At 38.1% G+C, this 25,561-nt stretch overlaps 1 protein-coding gene across 1 annotated transcript in view; it reads right to left on the reverse strand.

The window, feature by feature from the left end:
- GABRA1 (gamma-aminobutyric acid type A receptor subunit alpha1) overlaps positions 1-16,373 on the reverse strand; it is a 39,291-nt gene extending 22,918 nt beyond the window's left edge. The window contains exons 1-4 of the mRNA XM_062502306.1: positions 16,316-16,373; positions 13,681-13,768; positions 9,888-10,000; positions 205-272 (exon numbers count right to left, since the gene is read on the reverse strand). Coding sequence (XP_062358290.1) covers positions 205-272; positions 9,888-10,000; positions 13,681-13,768; positions 16,316-16,373 — 327 coding nt within the window. The remainder of the gene's footprint in view (positions 1-204; positions 273-9,887; positions 10,001-13,680; positions 13,769-16,315) is intronic.
- Positions 16,374-25,561: the final 9,188 nt, after the last annotated feature.

Here is a 25,561-nt window from a genome sequence, read left to right on the forward strand (position 1 = left end):
CTGAGGCTTCTAATTTCAGGGCACTTAAATGCAGTCACAGCAACAGGAATGGTAGCACATAGATGCTGATGGCATTTTTGGATCAAGGGCTTAAAGAAAGCCCAGCCTTAAAAGGGGCAAATAAGTTATTGCATATATCTTTCATCCTCCAAATTAAAAAGACAAGAGAAAATGAGTGCTGTAGAAATATAGGCCATCACTTACCATATCATGGTCTGAAACAGGCCCAAAACTGGTGACGAAGATGTCAGTCTTCACTTCAGTTACACGCTCTGATGAAGCAGGAAATTAGGACAGTGAGTGTCTATACACAGCCTTCATTAGATCTAACCACTACCAATTCTCACAATAAATAGAGAAATTATTGGCTTTGATAAGTCATTCTGAAATTGGTCTGCAATATGATCCTGAGAATTTATTGTAGAAGTAATTTCACGGTCAATATTGTCAGCAACAGGTTCTTTATTGCAGTTTTTCCACAGAAATTTTTGAGATGCAACGACACAGCAGCTGCCGTTCCACTGTTGTGGAAATATTTTCATTCTTTGTCTGATAAATCTTCTTGTCTGACTCTATAACCAGTGCTGAATATTGTACACAGTACTCTATAATCTCATTGGGTACTCAGTTTCTGGGCAAGGTAAAATAAGGTCTCTACTAATCACCCCTGGGCTTGCGAGTTGTATATTTTGTACTGAGACCAAGAACACAGAAGAAAGGGAGAGAATTCATTGTGGTGTATACAAACATGAATACACTTTATTGTATGAGTTAGAAATGGCTTGTTAAATGGCTTATAGTTAGAATGGCTGCTACCCTTTACTTCAATAAACAACAAGGAGTTAATTTTTTTCCAAAAAAACCCATCAGCTAAACTTCCCTACTGAAATGATCTGTGTAAATGTTTTTCTGAAAGTAAGGTCTCCAGTCCTATAAGCCTAAATGATAGATTAGTATAAATGATACTTCAGATTTCTGTAACATGTATGTAACAGATTATATGCCTATGCTGTTATCATAAAGCTGGACCCCTCTGTGATTTCCAGGATGTCCATTTGCTCCATGGCACAATGACATTGCACATTTCAGAAGAAACCGGTGATTTTAGTGATCACAGGTGCTGAGATGCCTAAACTGGTATTGATCTCAAGAAAGAGGTCAAACATTTGATTTTAGTACATTTGATTGGACTGGCAAAAGACACTTTGAGAAACACCCAAGCTTAACTTCCCGCCTTCCTCTCCTCTCCCTCTACGCACACACAGAGTATCAGTCACTTCTGAGCATACTGGTACATTCTAGGGCACACATAGCAAAATATTCACCCTGGATGGAATATATCAAAATAACCCTGTTGAATTAAATATAGCTGCAGGGAGTAACACCACCTGGAGGCAGGAATCCAAGCAGTGTTGAGTGCAGCTAACCCCCACCAGCTTTCCAAAGTTATGGTGATGTAGGTTGTAATACATTTACTATTGTGCTCCACAAGTGAGCACAGAGATTTTGGTAGAAGTTTCATTCATGGAATGAGTGATCACATTTCTGAAATAGCATTCAAAAAATAAATAAATTGAGCAAGCTTGAATTTTAAAAGTAATCCTAAAGAAAACACTATAGCATGTGTATAGTAAGCAGACATGCAGCAGACAAAATTTTTCCTAAGACTAAGAAATATATATGTAGCTATTTGTATAATGTTACTTAAATATTGCAAGATAATTAATGAAACCCCTCTAATTTAATACAACCATCTGATTTCCAAAGACTTTGGACTGTTTAAATACAATTTGTTCCATCTGACAAGAAAATTCAGAGTGAACAGAAGAAAAATAGGGAACCAGGGTTGCGCAGTCAATTCCAGTATACATTTCCATATCTGTGCAAAAGTTCTAATGGGAATCAGTGTTCCGCAATGCTCATACAGATCTTTCACTTTCATTCAAAAAAAAGTGTGCAACTGCTAAATATATAAAATTGGAAACAGTTTCCTATAAATATCTAGCATAGATAAAATAAAATTTGTCCTTTTGTGAGCCAGCAAAAATCAAAAAGTTCTACTATTGGTAGGAATGCAGTTGATGTCCCATATTCTATTAATAAATTAGTACAAAAATCAGGTGGCATCAAAAGTAATCTTCAGTAATCATTAAAATTATGACATTTCCAATGTATTATTCACAACAAAGGAAAGTAAAATACTGTAATGTGGCTGAACTTCTTAATATTATTTTTATTCTTTATATCTGTGACTGAGACGTACAAAATACAGTGACTATTGAGAAAAGCACTCAATAGGTGAAATTTCCTCCTTAGGTGTCCAGTTGAATTAATACATGACCCCATTGTTATTTACAAACTTTTCAATTAACTTAAAGAAATGCAAGTATTTTTTTGACATCTAATTGTCTCTGGCCTTAAAGGAGTTCATGGCGAGAATTTGACTTTCTGGAACCAAAAGAGGCATATGCTTGTTCAGAAATTACTTGGCTTGGGAGGAGATGATTCTGTCTTTCAGCCCATCACTGTCACAAAAGTTCAAAAGGCTGTGGTCATGTATGAAACAGCGGGCAGAAGAAGGACATGGGGATTCCATAGTAAAACATTGCTGAATGGACACCAGCTACCAAATCGCCTTTTCTTAAGACTGAGAAACTGATACCATCCTGAAATCTATTAGCCTTTTCCATAGTGAAAGGTGAATCTCAAATGGCTTTTAAAGATCTTTATCCTTGTTCCTTACCCCCTCTTCTTTACTCTGAGGCTTTTTAGGAGAGACAAGATTCTATAAGCTCTTCAAACACAAAATGATGGTCCTTAAGAGTCCCAGCTCTGAGCAAGATTCTGTTTAATACAATCCAGCTGATTTGCCTTGCACAAACACAGAATATGCTCTGTGAAACATCAGCATATCATGTTATGCTGTCCTCAATTCTGGCTTTGGAAGATGTAGTCATAGAAGAGAGGCTGAGGCTAAAAGAAATCACTTGAGGACACAAAATGGGTACTTAAGACTTTTGCACTAAGAAGGAAGATTTTCAAGGGGTTGAAAAAATAAGTGATGCTTTTTATTTCTGTGTAACGTTGCAAATAATTTAAGCGGCACATAAATCACATGAACATTAGAAAATTCAGATTGTGAACTCAGAAGAGGCTATGTTATCTTCACACTGATTACACTTTTGCAGTGCACCTACTCCCTTCAAATGCAGATAAACCAATGTACAGACCATTTTTCTGGTTTTTCTTTGGTGTGTACCTCACTTTCAAGACCAATGAAAAAGTGTGCATCAAAACACAGAAAAAGATTAGCCACTCCAAAGCCATGTGGAGGTTTTGAAATTTTTGTTTACTGCTTTACTAATTTGATGATTCAACTGTGCTTTGTTAAGTGCTTCAAAAGTTGTGAGTCACTCCTGCACAGGACATGTGTTTTTACTCATACAGTTGAGCTATATATTTAGAATCAAAGTTACCCGTGTTCAATTTGCATCTTGATTACCATAGGAGAGCTTAAATTGTGCATCAAATGCTCAGAATGATTTTTTCAGGAACCACAAATCCTGAGCTGTATTCAAAACTTTCACAATATCCCTGAGAACTAGAGAAGAGTCTTATTGACCCAAACAGGCTCAGGTCAGGAGCTGATTGGATTGCTGAAGAGAAATCCAGCAGTTCTAAAGGTGCTTTAAGTCTGTGTCTTAACTGTGACATCTATCTCATGTACCAGGAGTAAGTAATGTAGGGATATCTGTAGAGCATGTAATGATTTCAGTAAAAAACCCTAAGGAAATTAATAATGACTTACTGGTTTGACTATAAGGCAATAACAGGGTCCAAGTAGTTACTGAGCAGCAAAAAAGCAGCTGAGTAGCACACCCAGACACTGTGGGACACAGCTTTGGGCAAAGGACCCAGGTACAGCTATGAAAGCATCAGGCAACCTCAACCACTGTAATTTTACTGTTTGCAAATACTGTGTTTTGCTAATGATACTAGACTAGTGTAAACTCAAAATTAGTAACAATAAATATTTTTATTTAAAGTCCCAGGGGGTCTCATTATTGCTGGAATTGTGACTGGATTATAAATTAAGAAAAAAATAAATACAGATATATTAAAATAGCAGTAAATAAGCCTATTTATCAGGAGAGACCATACATTAAGAATTTCCCTTTATGATCTGCCAGTATTTGAGCACGAGGTTCATCTCAATTGCACATTTTGATGGTTTAAGTTAACACCATTTTTTGGTAAGGCACTTGTTCTTCCTGTATGTCTCATGTCTGTCTGTGTTATAATTATTAATATGGAGGAGACGTTCCCTCTGGCTTTGAAATAAAGGAATTTTGATACCTGTACAGTGTACACTTAGATTAATCAGCCCAGCCGTGTCCTGTGAAGTATTTTGATTGAAGAACCACAACAAATGCACTCACAGGAATTTTGTACTGCTGCATTAGTAAGAGTAGAGAGCAAAAGGGATGAGAGTGAGCTGTCCTGTGATCACCCACTGCAGTCTGTGCTGAGGTTACTGGGACTTGCACATGCCAATTAATAGCTCAAAGCTGCTCACATCCTACCTACCTCCCTGCTCTTGTATTAAATCAAATTTCCTAGGATTTTCTAAGGCTTCTTGCAGTTGTCTTTAAATTAATCTGGTGTCTACAGAGTGGAAAAAAAAAATGAAAATCAGCTCCTTCAGTTTTTCAAAGTTAAGTGTAACATCTGGTCCTTCTTTACTTACAGAATAATGTGTAGGGGTGAGTTTTTTTTCATTTGGAGTAGAATAACTCAAGTTCAATTTTTTATTATGCATACAAACAAAACCCTTATTTTCCCTAAACTTTGAATTAGCTCAGATATGTTTAAATCCAACAATTTCCATTGGGACCTCAATAACCAAGAGGAAATTTTATCATGTTTATATATAATGTTTTCAAAAAACTGAATCTTAAAATCTAATTAACATAATACTGTGAGGTGCATTTCCCCATCCCTTCTACTCCATGGAAGTAATGAATTGCCTGAGACTGACTGATGTTCCACTTAAGAATAGTCCCACTCAATTTTGATAAACATCACGCAGGACACATCAGCAAATACCTTTTATTGACAGCATAAAATTACTATAATTCTGTTCAATACTGAAGTTGATAATCTACTTGGGGTGATCTACTGAGCGTTCAACCCCACAATAAAACCAAATTTAATTCAGGAAGATTCTGGTTTGTCAAATCAAACCCATTGTTGTTTGTTCAGTATTAACCTTTCACTACAAAATCCCTCTCAAAGGGATAAGCCACATTTACCTTTATTCTAAATTAAAAGGTCCCAGAGCATGTGGTATCCTTTAGTTTTAGGGAGATGAGATTTGCTATGCAAAGGTGAAAGTCTTAAAAAAACTGTAGCTGCCCCTGATTTCATGTTAATGAATCTCATCACCAAATACAACCTGCTCTAACCAAGTCTTCCCTGCCTCCACTGTGGCACTTCAAACCTGCTGTGATGGCAACCCAGGGATCATCTCTATGCCCCATATGAACAAAAGGGTTATCCATATGCATCTACCTGAGGAAATTATTTTTTCCATGCTGTTTCATAGCACTTCAATTTTTTTTAACTCCCACTCTAGACATAGTGCTTTACTAGAGAGATCACTACCCACTGTAATGAATTTTGCTTCTTATTTTACTCCTTCCCAGTACTATTTGATCCTTTGGGGTTTTTTCAGGACTGTGTATTTGAATAGAGATCAGCATCTTTATTATTTAGGCCATTTTTTATCACCTCTAGTTCTACAGTCCAGGTAGTTTCCACAAAAAATTATGCTATTACCTCAATGACTTCTCTCAGTTTTTTTTTCCCTAATGTCTGACATGATTTCCTCTTTTCAGCTTCAATGTGTTACACTCTGCAAATCCTTCTCCTTACTTTTTGTAAATGATAATCCTCTCATAGAGTCAATAGGTGTTCTCTAGTATAATTTACAACATTTTTACATTTAGTTTGGAACTTCTATCTTCCATGCATAAATAACTAAATGTAACTATTTGTTCATGTTAATGGATGGGTACAACAGATGCTATTTCCTAGCAGTGTCTGACTAAGCGACTAAGCCCATATAAGAAGGAGGAAAAACAAGTAAATGACATAATTTATATCAATAATAATTGATAAGAAGTGAAAATGTGCTAATGCATAACATAGTGTTGCATGCTCTTTTAAAAAATAATCAGATTAATTTTGTGAACTATGCTATTTTTTTTAATAACAAGCATATTCAATCACTCTAATTTTTCCCTGTGGGTCACCAACTCCACTGTTCAATATTCTGCTTAATGAGAAATAATTCCTCCTTTCCCCCTTGTTTAATGGTTAAATGGGTTTATGATTAAATGTTAAATGGTTAAAGAGTTTCTCATTTAATTTCAGATATGGCCTTATTGGGTTATCTGATGATAATTTCCATTCCCATACTCTCTATGGAGCATATATGATTTTTCATTTTCATTTTAAAGTAATACCTCAAAAGAAGATAAAAAAGGCAAGGGCAGAGTTAATTTTAATCTAGCACTTATTCTATGTATGCTCAAAAAGTGATTCAAAATTCAACACCTCGAAATTTTTCATTATCTTAATACTCCACCTTTTACCCTGGCTTTCCCATGAATACATAGCATAGCTGCTACAATGAATGTTTGTAATGAGATTTCCCCAGAAGGTTGTTCCTGGCTTCATGGTGCCTCATCAGCTGCACCGGAATACTTTTACCAAACAGTAAAACTGTTCACCACACTAACAGGATGTGTGCAAACTTGGGATTGAGAAATATCATGGTGTTTATTTCAAAAAGGATGAATTTACTCCTCTAAATAAGTAGAGCCAAGATCAAGTTCAAAGCCCTTTCACAATTCATTACAATTTTTCAGTAACTAAAGATAGCTTTTCATCACTGAATTCTTCATGCATACACATAATCACCTACTACCATCTACCTTTTATTCCATAGGTAAGAAAGAGAGAGAGATTGGTCTATTTTCTGTTTCTGTTCATGCACACAATTCTGTTTCTGCAGGTGTATAGATCTGAAAACCTGCACTACAGGAGAAGAGGTCGTACTGGGAGAACCAGAGTTTTCTGCAGTGTGCCCTTTTCTGTAAGACACGGAAACTGCACTGTACATTGTTTTACCTCATCTCCTGTTTCTCAGAAGGCATAGAAAGTATAGAATAGATAGTTTTGGATGATTGGAAGAGTGCTGTAGTGCCCTCAGTGATACACAGATTTACACTGTGCCTAACAGCACGAAATACCAACATTACATATAATGAGGATCGCTGGTCTCTTGAATTCTCTGATAGCTACATCACAGCTCATAAGGAAGCAATGAGTTTTAGCACTAATTCTACATATCTAAAAATGTTGTTACATTGGTAGATTTCTTAACTTTTGCTTCAGAGTGGATAAAAATTGTGTTCTGATCAAAATGTAACAAGAAGCCATCACTAATGTTGGGAAGAAAAATGAAACAACTGCTTTTCCATAAATTTTAAAATTTCCAGTATCAAGTCATGCTATGATGGAAGGCTACTGAATTTCCAACTCCATAACCCAATTTATATATTGATTTAGATTTCTCACTGGATATTTTTATGCATGGAACACTTCAGAATACATTTCTCCATTATCAACCATCAAAACTGAGTTGTCCTGAGGTGCTTCACTCAGATTTAGATACATTAGGGAGAAGGTGTTGAAGATGTGAATTTCCAAATTCCTGAGCACACCCTTTATTATAAGTTGCTATGAGGACTGAAAACATCAGCCTAGGTATTTGTCCCTAGTTTTTTAAATCTGTAATTTATGTATTTTGAATAATGCTTTATTCAATAGTCAAAAGAGTATATCTGATTATCTGTATATTGATTACAAGAATTAGTTTACTGCCCACAATTTAATCTGATATGGGATTTTTTTAAAGCCATGGTACTCTTATTTCTAGTGTTCAAAGCTGACAAACATAGGACAGAAATTTGCTGAACTCACACCATGAAAATATAGCGCACTATGCAGAAGGAAAATTGTATATTTGAGGTTCTGGGTTACAGGCAGGAACAGGCAACACAATTGAAAAATGGAAGGATGCAAAGATTATTTAAACTTCTCTAATCCTTAGTTAGAGAAACTACTCCAATCCTTCCTTCCTTCCACCCTATATTTCCCATCACTCGTTGCTTTCAAAATCCATACAGATTGCTATTTAACTTTGTGAAGATACTAATTTTCTTTCTGTCAGGAGTAAGTTTAAACTGGACCAGATGACTCTTCCATGAGTTCACCTTTGAAGTGTGCATTCAGAAACATATATGTAAAGACACAGACATATATGTCTGTGATACTGATATGCTTAGCTCTCTAAATGCAATCCAAAGAGTGAGAGAAAATCCTTTCCCTGCATCTCCCTTTGTTTTCCCTTCCAGTATGAGTTTAAAAAGTCATAATTGCTATAAAACTCATATAAGAAATCATCATATGCTCATATTTTTCTTGTAGACATGTACCAGACTCGGTTTACAGAGTCTCTTTTATTTATGGCCCTCTGTACTTTATTTACTGTGATAGAGCAGCTGATTGAACTCTACATTTCCATTAAACAAAGAATAAAAGATCATTTATCTACCCTAAGTCAAGGGTTCACAAGAAAGCAGGAACTAATATTGCTAGATAAAAGCAAAAAATTACTCTTATTTTGTTGTCTATTACGTGAAATTGCACACAAAAATTTGCAGACCAAGATATCTTAAATGTGTTAATTAATACTTTTTATCAGAATTTAATCTTTAGCCATTCCTCAAAATCAGTGAAGTCAATTTATTGAAGAGACTGGCTCACAATTCAAGAACAGTTGCAAGATGGTACCCTCAAACCACAGAATAACCTTACACTTAATTATGTTCCATTTCATCCACAGGAGATGATAAAAGAATTCCTAATGTTATGCACCCTTATATTGCAGTTCTTCTGAGAGTGATTATAGGAAAACATTCTGAACTACATTATTGTGGGGTGGGTTGCTCTATTTTATTTTTATCTGACAAGTCCAAAAGGAAAAAAGAAAAAAGACTTCTGAAAGAAATAAAGTCAACCTTTCCACAAACTGGAAGGAATAGATTTGAGCTCATCCATTTAGAATTTCCATGTTTGTGAACAGTAAGATTTTAAGATCAAATTTCGGGACCATATCACAGTACAACAAATCAAAGAGTGAACACAGGGATGTTGATGAAGACCAGTCTTTGTAATAATGTTTTTTAAGGACATAATTGCTATGTGGTTTTATGCCTTTTTCTGGATTCAGCACCAAGAGCAGAAGAAGACTTTTTTTACCAAACCGAAGAAAAAGATGTTACAGTAGCAAATCCTTACATACCTAAGTAGAAAACAAAAAAAATCTTAAAAACTTCTCTGAGACAATCTACTAGAGTAGATTGATACTTTCTCTTTAAAAAAAAAACTCAAATCCTCATTAAAATGGTCATAGATATATGGGCTATTTAGGCCTCATTCATCAACATGTCATTTGTCAGATCACAGGTTGTATTTTTTTATCTTCTATTTTTTATACATTTAAAGTTTTACTACACATTCAGAGATGTACTTGAATTGTGAACCATTTGTTTTCTTCTTTTGGGTAAAAGTGTGAGAAAACCAATTATGCAAAAGACAGGGAAGGCATGGCTTTTGGGGGAAAAAAGCTGTACATTAGCATTACTTTATGTGTATACATAAACAGAATTGAAATAAGTATATTCTGGAAAATATAATAATGTTTTTAACTGACTTTTTATCTAGCATGCAACATTGAAAATCATAATATAGAGCACCTCCCAGTCCTGGTCTCAAGCGGTTGTCATAACCATCCAGAAGGCGATCCAATATTCTGGTGAACACTGTGGTGTTGTCTTTAAGTTCATCTTGTGATGAAGTTTGTCCATAGCTGAAATACACAAACAGCTACTATTGAAAAACAGTAATCCACCAATGACCTTAGAAAATAATAATTCCATAATCTGTTTAATCTCGCTTATACGCGTATGCGTTTATGGTCACATAGCATCCTCCATATAACAAGATTGTAGTGATTTGTAGAATTCCTGCGTGTTTACGTTTTTTTCCTTAAATTGTAAGAGTTTAAAATCATAAAAAAAAATCAGTGCTCCTCTATAAATGGTGAGCAAATAGAATGCAAGTTCCTTAATGTTTATCTCATTACTCCTTAATGTTTCTGATGTGCTAATATGTGTTTTTCTCAGGAAAACGCTCATTTGTCAGGAAAGGGTAATGTGTTTAGTTCATAATAGCTATAAACAGTTTGCATACAAAGAAAGATACGGTAATTTAGAACACTGACAAGTACTGACAAAAATAGAATATCTTCTTTTTAAATATAGAACTAGATTGAGTGTACATTTTCATAGATCAGTATGTAATTTTGCTTTTATTTCTCATTTTCCCATAGCAATTAGATTTGGAGGACTATCTCCATCTTTGCCTTTCAAACGTGTAACAAAACCATCTGTTGATATGAAAATCTCATGTCTATAAAGCTTCCCTTACAGATCCCTATGTATATCTCTAACTCAGTCAAAGGTCCTGAAATTTTACTTGAAGAAGGATAAAGTTAAAGCTCTTTGAACTCAGGCAACCAAAATCTTACTTCCATCAATACAAATCAGAATTAAATCCTTAGGCTTAGTGGTTTCTGCCTGCTATAGACGACACCAGAATCAACCTTTTTCTTAAATCTGAGACCTTTACCTAATACCCAGTCACAGATTATTCCCTTAATCGTAGATTACAGTTGTCTTAAACCCTAACCCAGCAGCAGTTTTCCATTCATTTCTGGGAATACTCCCATTACAAACAAATGGAGTCATCAGGGATACAAGCAAAAGTGCTGCTTTTCAAAACATCACTTTGTTGCACACATTACTACTGAACTGGAGAAACAATGAAGCACCAAAAACTTTCCTTAGGATCACATCCAGTGACAGAAGTGATTCTTGCACTGGCCAGACTGTTTTCTGTTTGGGGTACGTGGTTCTTGGTGCCCTGCCAGACTTCCCTGCTCTAACCACTAAAGACCCTCTCAGGAGAAATATGATGTTGAACTAAATGATCAGGTTCTGTTTTTTCTGTGAGCTCCATCAGTCAGACATCCTTTGTGTATCCCACACTTACATTCCACTTGTTTTGAACGTAGAGAGAAGGAGGAAGGACACCCTGTATATAGGCACTCTGGAAATGCTTCAAGTTTATTTTGCAGCACAGGTTTGAGTATTTACAGCTACAAATTTAAATCAGTTTCAGGACTGACATCCACAGAAATTTTAATAATTTTTAGCTTATTTCCATGCAGTGTGATGTTTTAATGCATATAAATCATCATTTCTAATAAAAAGACAAAACACCTATTTTTTAAAATAGTATTAATTTCCTCTGACCATGTCATACAACTTCATTTAATAAAAAATTAGGTTGTTTTATATTTCTTGATCTTACATACCTAGAATTGAATTTTGAGTCACAGACAATATCTTTTTTTCTTCTCCTATGTTACCAAATAACAAGTTTTCCTGCTGTCTCTAGCAAGCATTTTATCTTTCAAAGAATCTTTCCTCATACACCTTCCCCACAATTTCAACCAGGACCTTCTGTAGATTAAATTTTATATTATTTTATATTAACACTCATTGTCAGAAAAAAAAGCTGCTCCTCATACATATCTCAAGGATAGCAGAAGGTCATCAGTAATAAGGTGGGAAAAGGATACAAAAACACTTCAGGAAAGTTAATGGTAAATTAAGGACCATGTTTGTGAAGAGGCATCAGGAAGATGGGCTGGAGGCAGTGCAGTTGGGTACCGTGGCACACTCCCATGCTGCAAGTCACATTTGTCAGTGCCCTCACTTGTTCTTCCCACCATTTTAGCAAAGATAAAAAGCACCGTGAGGGCCGAGTTGAACTAACATATGGTCACAACAGGAAGATTCTGACCATTTGTGCACATTCAGAGTAGACTGTAACTCCAGAGGGATTGTGTTTTTTCAAAACACACATATTAAAACAGACCTATTGCTGGGCTTTTTTATGATAACAGGAGTGACATGGGAAGACTGTCTTTCTGTATCACAGACACATTATCTATTATATCAGTTGTATTTTATCATAAAGCATTAACAGCACTCCAGGGGGAAAGCAAGGCAACTAACAACGACAAAATGGCTTTAAACCCAGATCTATTTCATGTGAGGTGTGTACATTTTGAGGAAAAAAATTACTGAATGCAGTTGTGTTTTTACATTAAACCCCAGTCTCATAAAAAACTGTGCACGGACTCCATCTACAGGTCATTATATTCCTGACACACCATCAGACTTTTAAACTCTGGTCCAACGCGTTTTAATTTTCACATTAAGAATGCACATGCACCCAGTACAGCTATAATAAATATCGGTGCATAGATATATGTTTTCACAAAATTATCTAGTTAGGTCAGATGAAACACTTCACGAATACTTCAAATCTTCCCTTAATATATTATAAAAACCAAGGGGTATTTTTCTAAAACATTGTTTGATACAGCAGCTGTTACATGAATTGCCCACTGTAATTTTATTTTTTTTAAAAGGAAATGCTTGTGCAGATGAACCTTAGCCCATTACCAGTCCACACAAATTTAAAATCTTCAAGGCAGTCAGAAAATAAGTTCCTCTAGAACTGTGAATGCGTAAGAAGACACAGTGGAGATCAAGGCACAAATAGATCTTTCAGGGATCACTATTGACAATGAAAATGTTCTACTGCTTTCTGGTCATAACATAACATCATTGACAAGCACATTAATGTTTTTTATATTGCAAAAATATATCTGGGAGTATTCTTAAATGTCTTCACTGAATTTTGAATTGCAGACAGTACTACAAGCATACTCCAAACTGCTTTAGTCTTTAGTTAAGCTACTAGTTGTTTGATGAGGTGTTCTATGATTACAAATTGTTCTTGATACTAACATTAGTTTTAGATTATGATTTCAACAAATATTCCACAAATACTCAGTGCAGAATGGTCTTTCAAACACAACTGTCATGGGCTTTGAGCTTACAAATTCTTCTTGCAAGCAGTCTCTCTTCACCAGGAAGATTTACTTCAGATTTTCTATACAAACTACTAAGTTAGCACATAGTCCTGCCCAACAAAGAAGTCAAATTATGCCTCTGCTTGCAGGCACAATAAAGTTACTGAAAGCACTTAAATGAAATTTAAAAACCCCTTCATTATACATTTTTCCCCTCTGAAGAAACTTGTATTTCTGAGTACTGATTATATAAGAAGAGAATCAAATTGCACAGGTGTTTAAGAAGTAGATTAGTTTCAATTTGTTTCAGAAAGCTTTTGCTTATTTTCTTCACCATTTTGAACAAAAAAAAAAAGTTTGATGCAAACAAACTGTAGTTTTCTTTCAGACTTCACTTAGATTTGGCTGGGACTTGAACAGGGATTAACTTCCCCCAATACACTTAGTGGTAGTGCAGCCCATGCAGTGTTTGTCTTACGCTGCTACACAAAATTAAAGGTTCCTAAAATATGATGGTGCATTAAAAAATATCTCCCCACCTTCTTTCAGTCAGGGTATTCAGGAGGAGGCTCCAGGCCCAGAGGCAGTCACAAAGCACCAGGAATCTCTTCATGGTGGACTCTGGAACTAGAAGGAAAATAGCCATTAACATCCCCCACATTAAAACAGGTATCTGGGGGGGGGAATATGACATTGGAAACTTCTGCAGAATAATTTGATGTCAGGCAATGACTTCACAACATTAGAGCTGATGCCACTCGGAATAAGGGTGCATGGCCTTGACTGTTCTCCTGGTTACATTTTACTTTTAGACCCACAGACCAAGGATGGGATTTATTTTGTGGCAAGGGTGTATTCTTTATGCATTACTCTTGAACTTTAGCAAAAACAATTACGAGTAAAAGCTGCTGTCCCCAGACCCTGTGGCAATTCTTACTTAGTTTCCCCCTGTGTTGAAAATGTGTCAAGGTACCTCCATTGCATCTCCAGATAACCAAGTGTAATTGCTTTTTTGTTTGACTCAAACCAGCCTGAGTCCTTCCAAACCCCTGGGAAGGTGTCAGTGCATGGTAGTGTGACCGAGGAGAGTGGTGCTTTCCTCACAACCACTGTTTTGCTTTGATGTGATGAAAGCAACTTTTTTCTAGAGATGCAACAATCCTCATCTTCCCTGAAATTCAGCATCAGAAAAGGACTAAAATGAGCAGATCCTAACTCTATGATCTGCTGCTACATGGGCACACTTTAGGGCTAAAGGGCACAATTTGTAATGAAACCACGTGCTGACAACCTACACACTACCTCCTAAATCTCTACCAGGCTCTGAATGCTACTAGGAAATGCTTTTGAATTAGCAGCCTTCTCCTCCTCTCCAAGCATCTCCTGTACTCTCTCCAGACTCCACTGAGTTACTCTCAGTTTACCTTTGAGTAAAAACTAACAGAACTCAGAAAGTTCCTTCTGCTTTCTAATAAACCATAAAATAAAAAGTCCGCTTATATTTGTGGAATCAATGTTGCAGATTCAACTACTGGCCCAGGAGATGTTGGGGGTCCTTTTACATATCAATTCCATGTGTGCTGAAATACATTTGATTTTTAGGATTCATTACATAAATAGGGTTAATAAATATAAAGCCTGTATTTTCCCCCAACATTGGAGGGGTATTTACACGCCTGAGAAAATGAAGCACTGTACATAGAAATGTTGTTGTAGCTTTAAATAAAGCTCCCCCAATTCACTGCACACTCTCATGAACAATTTAAATCAATAAACTATCACTACAAAACAGTATGTAAGCAATTAGATATTATTAAAGTGTTTATAGCCAAATGATCAGCAGATATGCATTGAAGGGGCTGAGCTAATCTAACTGGATAGGAAGGAGCTGGATGTGGCAGGAAAGTGTGGATAAAGATCTTCAGGGAAGAGACTGCATCTTAACTTGCCCTGTAAGCACCCCCCTTTACAAGGGGAAAGACAACATCTGTGGCTTCAAAAATCACCTTCTCCCGGTCCTGCCAACTTCTGCCTTTGCAAAAGGCTCCTCGGGATGAAGAATGGAAAGTGAATTATTCTGAGCTATTTTGATCTGTTGAGCTCCACACTCGCTCCCCTTCTCCCAACACCACCCCCTGCTTGGATAAACCCATCCAGGTTTATAAATCCCGAAGAAGGCAAGTTTCTTGCAGCTGGAAAAAGCTGCTGTTAATAAAGCTTTGAATGAGAGTTAAAACCCAGCAGCCCCCGGCCTCCCCCACCCGCACCGCCTGAGAAACCAGCGCCGGTTCTCCCATTCAAAATGGGAGCAAGAGCCGCGCTTCTGGGAGCGTTTCAGCAGCGCCCACTGGAAGGAAAGAAAAAAAAAAAAAAAAAAAAAAAAAAAGGGGGGGGGGGTAAAAACAAAATCGGGGATAAAAAAAAGGGGGGGGGGGGCCCTTTCGATGCATTTTGACTCACTGTGACTCTGTGAGAGATTTGCCTCTCTGAGGCTCAAATCGAGACTTGTTTTCCTCCTGGCATTTCAACTTTACATCCCCCGGCCCGGAGCAGCCACCCCTCCTACCGCGCCCGCGGGAGGGAAAAACCCAAACCCCAAACCCTTCTACGAGGAACCGGCGGAAATCATTCCGCGATAAAAATAATAAATAAATAACATAATTGACAATGCCCATCGACCGCTGCGGATTTTCAGGCTGGAGGGATAGAGGGGAAAAAAAAAAAAAAAAAAAAAAAATCACCCCGATCCGGCGGTACCTGCGGAAGGAAAGGAGAGGAGCCGCCCGCGCGCCCGGACGCGGTGCCCGCAGCCGGGAGCGCTCGGAGGGGTTGCGGGCGTGTGCCCGTGGGTGTCCGGGGGTGCCCGTGGGTGTCCGGGGGTGCCCGTGTGTGTCCGTGGGTGCCCGGGGGTGCCCGTGTGTGCCCGTGCTCCCGGCCGGGGGTGCGAGCCGACAGCCGCCCTTACCGGAGCCCTCGGGCGCGGGTCCACGGTGCCGCTGCCCGGCGCTGCCCTGCCGGGTGCCCGCCCGCCCGCGCGGAGGCTGCGCGGCTCCGGCTCCGCCGCTCACTCCGCCTCGGCCATCGCCACCGCTGCTCCGCTTCTCAGGGCTCAGCACCCAAATTTCTCTTCCCAGTATTCCGACCGCCGCTATACAACAAAAGCTTTCTCTTTACCAAGACAGTAGTAATACGTCCCAGGGTAAACCGGATGTGAAATAGGCTGTGACTTCATGCCAGAGAGATTTTATTTTAGAAAGGAAGGTGGTACCAAGCTCTCATCTAGAGACCAATCCGCCCATTTTTTTATATGCAGCACAATTTAACTTCCAGTGCTCTCGCCCTAATCCCTTTCTCTCTGGCTGCGGACTCAAATCCTTCTACAATCTGCAGCATTATTGTTACTGGGGGGGGGAGGCTGTGCGGCCGGGGGAGGCTGTGCTGAGCATCTTTGGACACTAGCAGTTTACAAAACAGTCTATTTTAAGGGTCGCACAGTAAAAATATAACCTATCGGCGTTAGCGTTCAACCTTTGATCGAATATTTAGCCGCGGCATAAATATGAATGAAGGCTAGCCAGGGGTGGGGAGGATGCAGCACTACGCCCGTGTGCCTGTAGAGTGTATGTACCTACAGAGACCTGCCGGCAGACCACGGCTGTGACCAGACAGGGACAGAGATGCTGTGCAATACTAATTAAACGCGGGTACCACGCGTTTTGGGCGAGACCCGTAGGAGATGAGCTCCAGGAGCAGGCGGCTCTCCCCCACTTCCACACGCCTTTAGTGCGGTGTCGGGCAGGTACCACGTTTGCCCGGTGCGCTCTCGGGGCTCAGCCCAGGGCTGTGCTCGGGGGCTGACAGCCCCTGCCGCTGTCCCGCTGTCCGTCGGGCCCCGCCGGGCACCGGAGCCGGGACATTCCCGGCCCCGGCAGATCCGCGCCCGGCTCGGTCCCGGGGCCGGGGGTGCGGGGAGCTGCGGCCACTCGCCGGACACTCGGTGGCCGTGTCCTGCCCCACCCGCGGTGAGCCAGGGGCTCGGTGCTGCCCCACATTAACGTCGCGTTAACCCCTATCCAGACCTCCTCCCCTCCGACGGGAACGAGCGGGGCGAGCCAGGCGGACGCCTGCACTTCTGCGGAGAAGCAAGGAGAAAGTTGGATGCATCAGGTCCGGAGAGGTGTCGGTGTGCGGGGGAACGCAGGCAGCGCTCCCCTGCCCGGCACAGGCTGTGGTGCCTTTAGCTCGAGGCGCCTTTCACCAGCTCCAAGCCTTCTGCAGAGATACCAGATACTGCTGCCACGAGCGCAGTGTGGCAGCTGTCCTTGCTCTGTTAATGTAAAGAGAAAATGAAGTCCTTCGTCAACAGTATCTCTTCCTTATAAAGCACTACCAGCATCTGGGGGGATGAAAAAAATGTCCTTATATCATATGCACCTACTGGATTTGAAATACCATCTGCTTTCCCTCTTCTCTCAACGCCATCACAAATTCAGTTTCTCTTCCCTCCTATGATGCTGCTCCAAGGGAGATAAAAATCCATATATCTTGTCTGAGATAACACGAATTGAGATCTCATATTACAGTTAAGCTATCTGTTGCAATCTTTATCCAGATTTTTAAATGAAATATTGCACATTCTCTGCATCCTCATGAAATGCATGATTTGTTTGTCTCTTTAACAGCACAAGAAGGTTTTGACTTGACCTAAGAAACCAATGACATTCATAGCTAAGGCTGGCAATAACTTCCAAGGTGGCAGTCATTTTGGATAAGTGCCTGATATAACAGTCTAAACACTGCAATGATTTCCTTAAGTACAAGGAAAATTGAAATCTTGTTTATCAAAGTCCCCTAGTGCACTAAGTCACCCAGTCATTATCATCAACACTGAATAGCCACAGGTTTTTTTAAAGGCTTCCAATGGACTTTTTGCTTAGTTTCTTGGCATTTCCAATGTAGCTCATCTCATTTTGATTCAAGGCTGTTAGCAGTGCACAGAAAAGTAGGGAACAGAAAACCTACCCACATCCCAAGGAAATTATAAGTAGTGACTTTTCAAATCACTATTGCATGGACACAGTCTTAGTGGCTAGAGGGATTTCCTTTCTTTTTTTTTTCAAATATGGAACGTTTTTACCTTCATTTGCTCTTAGCTAGCACAATTTACTGTGTTTTTGTTCTTCCACTGAAGCACGAGAGAGCTTTGCTTAAGCAACAAGTAAACTGAGGTCCTCATCTGAGTTTACAAAAACAATACAATGGATTTTTATTAAAGTACATGCACATTTTGTGGCTGTAAAACCACTGAGATTCCTTCCTCTGTCAATAAATCTCTAATTACATTCTCACAATGACCTTAAACTATTTTGTCTAGATGAATAATATATGTTTGCAAAAATAAATAAATATTCAATGTAGCTTTGATATTTTGTTTTCTCCTTCTTTACTCATAAACAAGGATAAGTTTTAAGTGTATTTGACCTTTGTGTGTGGCTGTGATAGGTAGCTGGACAGAAAGATGGGCTGAAAAGTGGGTGATTGAATGGATAGAGATTCTTGTCCCTCTGTACACTAAAATCTGAGCAACTGTAAAGCTGAAGCAGTTTCAGAGCCTATGAGACATAGCCTTGTGTCGTATAGTTTTCTTCACGTATTTTAATTAGTAGATAAACAATGGCAACTATTTTTAGTTTACTAAAGTGCCCAGGGTTACACATGATGTTCTTTGCCTCTTTGCCTCTATGGATACAATTTTTGTGTGCCAAAGGATTATATGTTTTTCTGAGTTCCCACTGGGTGAAAATATTGACCTAAAATTGGAAGTTGTTCATTCTCTCTCTAATTCGCATCTGCTCAGAAAGTAGGACAAAACTATTTTTCCTCCATGGCTGAGATTCCTGTCCATCAGTGCTCACATGTAACCCAGATTTTATCTTTTCCTTTCAAAAGCTGTTACTGCAGTTATCATGTCATTCCATAGTAAATGCTGAACATATTTGGATGTAATCAAACAAATGTTTTATGACGGATAATGTTATCAAAACAACTGCTGTAGAGGAGACGAATACCTCTGCAGATACCTCTGTGAGGCCCCCTTGGCATTTTCTCTGAGATAAGAAAAACTACTTAACTAGAAATGACTCATGTTATAAAATGTAGACTTTCTCTTATCTTTTTAGATTATTATTGGTTAGGTTTGATTCTTTATAATTGGTTGTCCCAAACAAAGAAAGATAATGTAGTTGGTTAAAATGTGTTAACCCTGTACCCTATCGGTTTACTTTTGATGCCCCCTAAACCCTATAAAAGTACATGTATTAGCCCTCCACGTTTGGAGATTGCTGCCGGACCCCCTTCATAGAGAAATAAAGCCTGTGGAAAAAGTCTGAGCTGCTCTCCTGGTCTTTTTATGTCGGTTGAAGAAGGTCCCTGTAAGAAACGGTGAAGTTGACTGCCTGAAGGGCCAGCACTTACATACCTTGTAACTGACCCCTGCCCCAGAAGAGCAGGGGCAGCAGGAAGAAAAGTTACAAACTGCTTTAAAAGATAAAAGAAAATACCAATTGTTTTTACCAGAAAAAAATGCTCTTTTGAAGGAAAAAAGCTAAGTGTCTTGCAATTCTTATTTTTCCCTTTTCCATCTGAATTCCACTGACCTAATCCAAACACAACTAGGAGCGATGCATTTGTGAAATAAGTTCATCTGTGGATTTCAGGCACCCAGCTTAAGAAAATATCTTTGAAAATCTCAAGTTATATATAGGAATGTGCATAGTACCAGTGAGTCTTAGACAATTTCATTCTTGAATAAATATGATTTCATTCTTGTACAAATTGTTCAAATGAGAAAGGAAAGATACCTTTGAATATATGTCTTCAGGTAACTCAGTATTAGGTGATGTGCATCTCTTCAATTTTACAGTCACATTTGGAAAAGGAAGATGTCAGGCAGACATGTTTTTTTTCAAGCCAGCTTTATGATTCCATAAAGTTTTCAAAAAGAGTTTATGTCTTTCATGTTACATGGGAATGTAGAACTGTGTAGTTTAAAAGCAATATTATTAAATATAAATAGTCAGCCAAAGCAAGCCTGGCACAGCTCTGTGCAATGCCTTGAATCCTGATGTTAATGCAAGTGATTAGTAGCAGTGAAGTTAAACCAATTGAATACTAATTTCGTAAAATATGTTTATTAAATGATGGATTAAAATTGACATAGAGAATGATTTTCAGTGTAGTTGGAACTATTTTTGCTTTTAAGTTTCTAGTAAACACTTCTTGAAGTCTGGCCTATTCCTTTGGTATATATATAGACACATACATATATATATATATAGTATTTAAATAGGTCACCTGGAAAAAATATGTTTTTTCAGTCTTGTGGTTTTTATAGTATTTTTGTGTATGCAAAGTATACATATGTTGTATTTTAGTTTACGAATATATAAAATAACTGAAATTCCACAGCAGAATGTTTTGGCACAATGTGTCCTGAATAGCCAAGGGATTTGAATAAAGCAAATGAAACTCAGAGATTTACTGGCATACAGCAGATCAGATGAAGAATTAAAACAGAAAGACCATCTGCTCCGAAGCTTTGAGCTCTGTTATTTACAAGTCCTGCTTGCGTGATTAAATGGAAATATTTTGTAAAATATATGACTCCAATTTGATTTCTAATTTAATGTGTTTCAGTAATATATCAAAGCACAGTTGTTAACCCTCTAGTAGACATAACAAAATTCAGTGGCTTAACTTTTTTCCCCTTTTTTCCCTTTTAATTTACCACAGTAAAGAAAATAGGACATATACTTGTCACTTAGGGGTGGATTTTTGTTTTGTTTTGTTTTTGTAAAAGGCAAGTCATGATAAATAAAAATGTTCACTGCTTTTATGCCTCTTCCATTTTAAAATAAACTTTTGTTTATTATCTCTTTCGTCTTCAAAAAATTAGTACATAGAGAAAAAAGAGTAGAAACTTTCAGGGAAATGCAACTGAGAATCTTCATGAAAACAAGTTGCACTGTTTTCAAAGAGTCAGTCTCACTTATAATGTCTGTTAAAGACATAGGAGTATTCTTTCTAGAATTGTCTTGAAAATTGGAGGTAGCACTTCTATGAACCCATTATCTATTAAAAATGGAATAAAGAGATAAAGTAGCTGATACCCAGAAACTTAGAGATGATGTCTCTTAAGTTCTAAAATTTTTAAGTACAGTATTTCAAAGAGAAAACCCAATTACTGACAAGTTTCTCAGATTTTCTAATCCACAGAGGCAACAATTAATTATGCCTTGCCATGCTGTTGCCAAAGATGACCACAATGTTTAATCTGTAAAGCCAAAAATGTAGCATTCTTTCCTAAATAGTAATAGGATTTCTTGTTTGATATCAGAAAAGAAGAATGGGATACTAATCTATTATCTAAAGAACTCATTGTGGAATTTACAAAAGCCACCAGAAAGAACAAAGGTCACAACTGGATGCTTTGGGGGATTATAGAAGACTTGTAAATCCAGCCGTGATCATTGCTGAGATCTGTGTCAGGAGGCTTTCCCTTCAACAGCTGGGTTTCTCTGCAGTGGAATACAAACATCACATGAAGTTATCTCCTGCATTCTCAGTGCTGCTGCTGTGGTGAAGTCCTGACTAGGGATCTGCAGTCTCCTGGGGCTTTCAAAGTGCAAGGTCAGCTGTCCTTAAAAATGCAAGGCAGGTCTCCCAACAGAAAGTGAGGAATGGACTCCTGGCATTATGGTGTGTCAATCAGTTCTACTTCAAAAATAAGTGAATAATTTTATGGCTTCCTGCTCTGCAGATGGAAGAAAAGATTTGTCTAAGACTCAGATCTTAGAATGATGACTTGCAGTTTGATATAGTTAATGGCAGTTCATGTTCCTATGGACCAATGAACTCACCTTTACCTTCATATTTTCTTAAGTAACAATATTGATCTGTAATGAAGTTTTTTTTCCTCTTCCCTTTAAAGAAATTATCAAATTTAGTGCATTAAAAAGCCCTTGATACTGATTGTTCTATGCTGATAAGGAAAATTAGTGATTGTGAAAGGAATGAGAGTAAACTGAAACAAGTATTTACAGAAATAAGAAACAATAAAATATATTTTTAAAAATTAACAAAAAATCGTTAAGAAAAACTTCACCTGTCCTTCTATAAATACTTGCATTTGATTGAACTAAAAGATGTAGAGTCAGAATCTCTCATCTATATTCAGAGATTCATATTATTCACATTAAAACACGTTCAAATCCATCCCTTTTCAGCAAATATTTCAGAGTCCACTTAAGGCCGTGGGTCATAAATATTCTTAAACTTAAATGTGTCCCACTAGGCTGAATTTTGCTGCTTTGCTGCTTTGGAAACCTAATACCCTTGCTGACTTCTCAGGTGACCTTAGACACATTTACTTTCTCTCCCTGTCTTCGTGCATTTATCTGGACTGAGAAGAGTGCAACTTGTGAAGTTCAATTAGCTCCAATGCCTGTGTATTCCAGTGGGCGCAGTGCTAAGCTGGAACTTCCCTGCAAACACAGTTTTGAAGTCACAGAAGTTTGGGAAGCAAAGGTAAGGCACACACTGCCGTGTCAGGCGCTGGATCCCACCCCAGTTAGAGGCACGGTGTTTGACTCGCCCATTCCTCCTACTCCAGCACCTTCCTCACCTCCTCGAGATGATGACAAGGAGACTCCTCAGATGATTTTGTCTTCCAGTTGGGAGCACCATATGCTTCCTGACTGCTGATGTCACTGCATGGAGCTCTGCTTGCGCACCTGCAGTGCGCTGTCAGAGCTCCCCTGCACGCGTGGTCCTGTTCTAGAGGTCCAAGGCTGTTGAAGAAACAGCCACATGAATATTTAAGTGATATTCACATTTCCAAGTTTAATTTTTGCGTGACCTGCTTAGTGCTAGAAATCCAAGTGGAGTGAGGGATAGCAAATGGAGATGGGGACTACACTGGGGCAATCATTAACAAAGGGATGCAATTATATTAATTTTAGCTTAGCTTTTGCAGTAATCTCTTTTATTGTCCTTATCCAAAAGATAACTCTTCTTCATTTTCCTCCTATTTTAAAAGTATTTATGCTCAGCTTTATACCTACTGAAATTACATGGGCAAAACTTGTGCAATTTTGGCAGAGCAGCTTTGCTGGGAAATTGAAGCTCCAGGTGTTGGTGGCAGACAGTTACAGGTAATAGAAGAGCAGAGCGTAGTAGACAGAATCTTTTCTTCTGCCCAGGGCTCCTTGTTTCTACTCATTTGTCTTCTAAGGTGGTTTTCTCCTGATTTATTTTTCTGGTTTGTGTTACTTGTTTTTTGCTGTTACAGACTAAATCATTATTTATATGTTTTGAATTTCCTTGCAGAGTCCCTGGAGTTAGGCAGAACTGTAATTTTGATGTTAGCTAGAGAGCTGCTTGATAAACTTTTAATTTTTTTTCTTTTTCATTGAACCACACTGATTCAACTACCATTCCTATTCCATCTATTTAATTCATAGAAAAATACCTCACAGTTGTTATATTTATATGCAAGCTTTGCAACATCAAATCTGCATTTGCAATAGTTTGTATGGATGCTTATATTATACTAGGAAATTATTGTTTTCATCCAGAAGCAGACAAAATAATCACTGGGCTCCAGAGTCAAAACCCCAAACAATAGAAAATCAATATATTTTGGATACTACTAATGAATGTAAGTATTAGTTGGAACTGAAACTGTTTTATAATCTAATTCTGCCCTTTATTCTAAGGGAGAGCTCTACCAATACAATTTCTTAATGTCTCTGATAATCCAAGATGATCCAAACGATATTTTTGAATGTAACCAAGATTTTTTTACTGTTGAATAGTATCAACAGTTCTGTAGGTGTGAGGATTAGCTGCCCAGTGCATGTAACCGCCCCAGCAGAGCTGAGTTCAGCTGGGTTGTTACAGCTTGATCTGGTCCCTGCCCACCACCCTGTTCAAACAAACTGGAAACTGATATAAGCAGGGAGACTTGCTCAGGTAATATGTGAAATGGCAGCCAAGTTCATATGGAGCCATATTCAGCATCCATAGTCTTGCTGCATTCATAAAAACTCTTAATATTTACCAAGACTTTTCTTCAGGGATATTGGCGTGCATTTTTACCTCTTTTGAAATTCTATGTCCCAGTTTTAATTTGGTCTTGATTTAGAACTTAAACTGTTGCTTATGAAAATTAGGAAATGTGTCTGCATAGAAACAGGGCCTCCCAGGTCTGTATTGGTTCCCTAAAAGGGGCTATTGAGCCTTTTGGTTTTTTATACTGCTGCCAATCAAGAGCAAAGCAATTGAAATTTGAGGAAAATTTGGGCTAACAGTTACTGGTATGACTGGGAGGGAAGCCACTATTTCACTTGTGTTCTGCTGCGGGGAAAAGAGGTCTGTATTTTTGAGAGTAACTTGCTGGCATGGTTATGGAACCATCCTCTTGACTGACATGGTCTACTCTTAGCAAGGATAATGAGACCACACAGGCTTTGGACAACACAATGTTATTATTAGCAATATTTCAGAGACTGACAAAAAAGTTACTGTGACTTTTTCATTTTGTGGTAAGAGAGCCACTAAAGCAGTAAGTTGTTAATTTTCAATGGAAAACTGTTTTGCAGGTTGTTGAAGGCAAGGTTCATCTCATCCACCTTCATCTGTGACTAATTAGATCCCTAAAAGCCTATGTAGACACCATTTGTAATTGACAAAAACCGAGATGTACCCTCAGAATACCAATAAACATTTAGCAAAAAACTTAGTTGCATAAATGTAATAAAAGTCTGTAAACTCAGACCTATAAAATATTGCCTCTATTTTCTGTAGCAGCTTTTTACACTTTTAAAATCTTTAATCTCATCAATTGAGAGTCTGAGGACAAATACGAAATACAACAATATTTTGACACTGAGCAATGTGTGATGCCACAACAATATCTTCTGTTTTTTCAGGACAAATCCCCAAACCATATTGGTGTATGGAATCTCTTGTCAAGAGTGGAAATACATTCCTCCTTGCAAACTAAAAGCAGTGTCATTCACTAATATATGTAATTCAAACAACGATTTGAGACACCTGAGTGTTGGAATGAAAAGGCTGTATCATACAACAATTCACACATGGCATTTGCCTTACCAAAATTCTGTGACAAAACCTTTAGCTACTCTGTAGTGGTGTCATGAATTTCTCTCATCAATTCAAAATGAGAGAAAGTACAATATAGTTTACTCACTAGCAAATTATTGTACAAGGTACTGTCAATGTAGGACCTATTCTCAAAAAAAAATCTGCTAATGACAGAGTTTAGTAGAACGTTTCATTAAAATGTTTCTTAACCTCCACAAGATTTTATAGAGCAATATGCTGCAAACAGGGGATGCC

This window comes from Cinclus cinclus, chromosome 14 (assembly GCF_963662255.1).
Source record: "Cinclus cinclus chromosome 14, bCinCin1.1, whole genome shotgun sequence".
In the NCBI taxonomy this organism is placed as follows: Eukaryota; Metazoa; Chordata; class Aves; order Passeriformes; family Cinclidae; genus Cinclus; species Cinclus cinclus.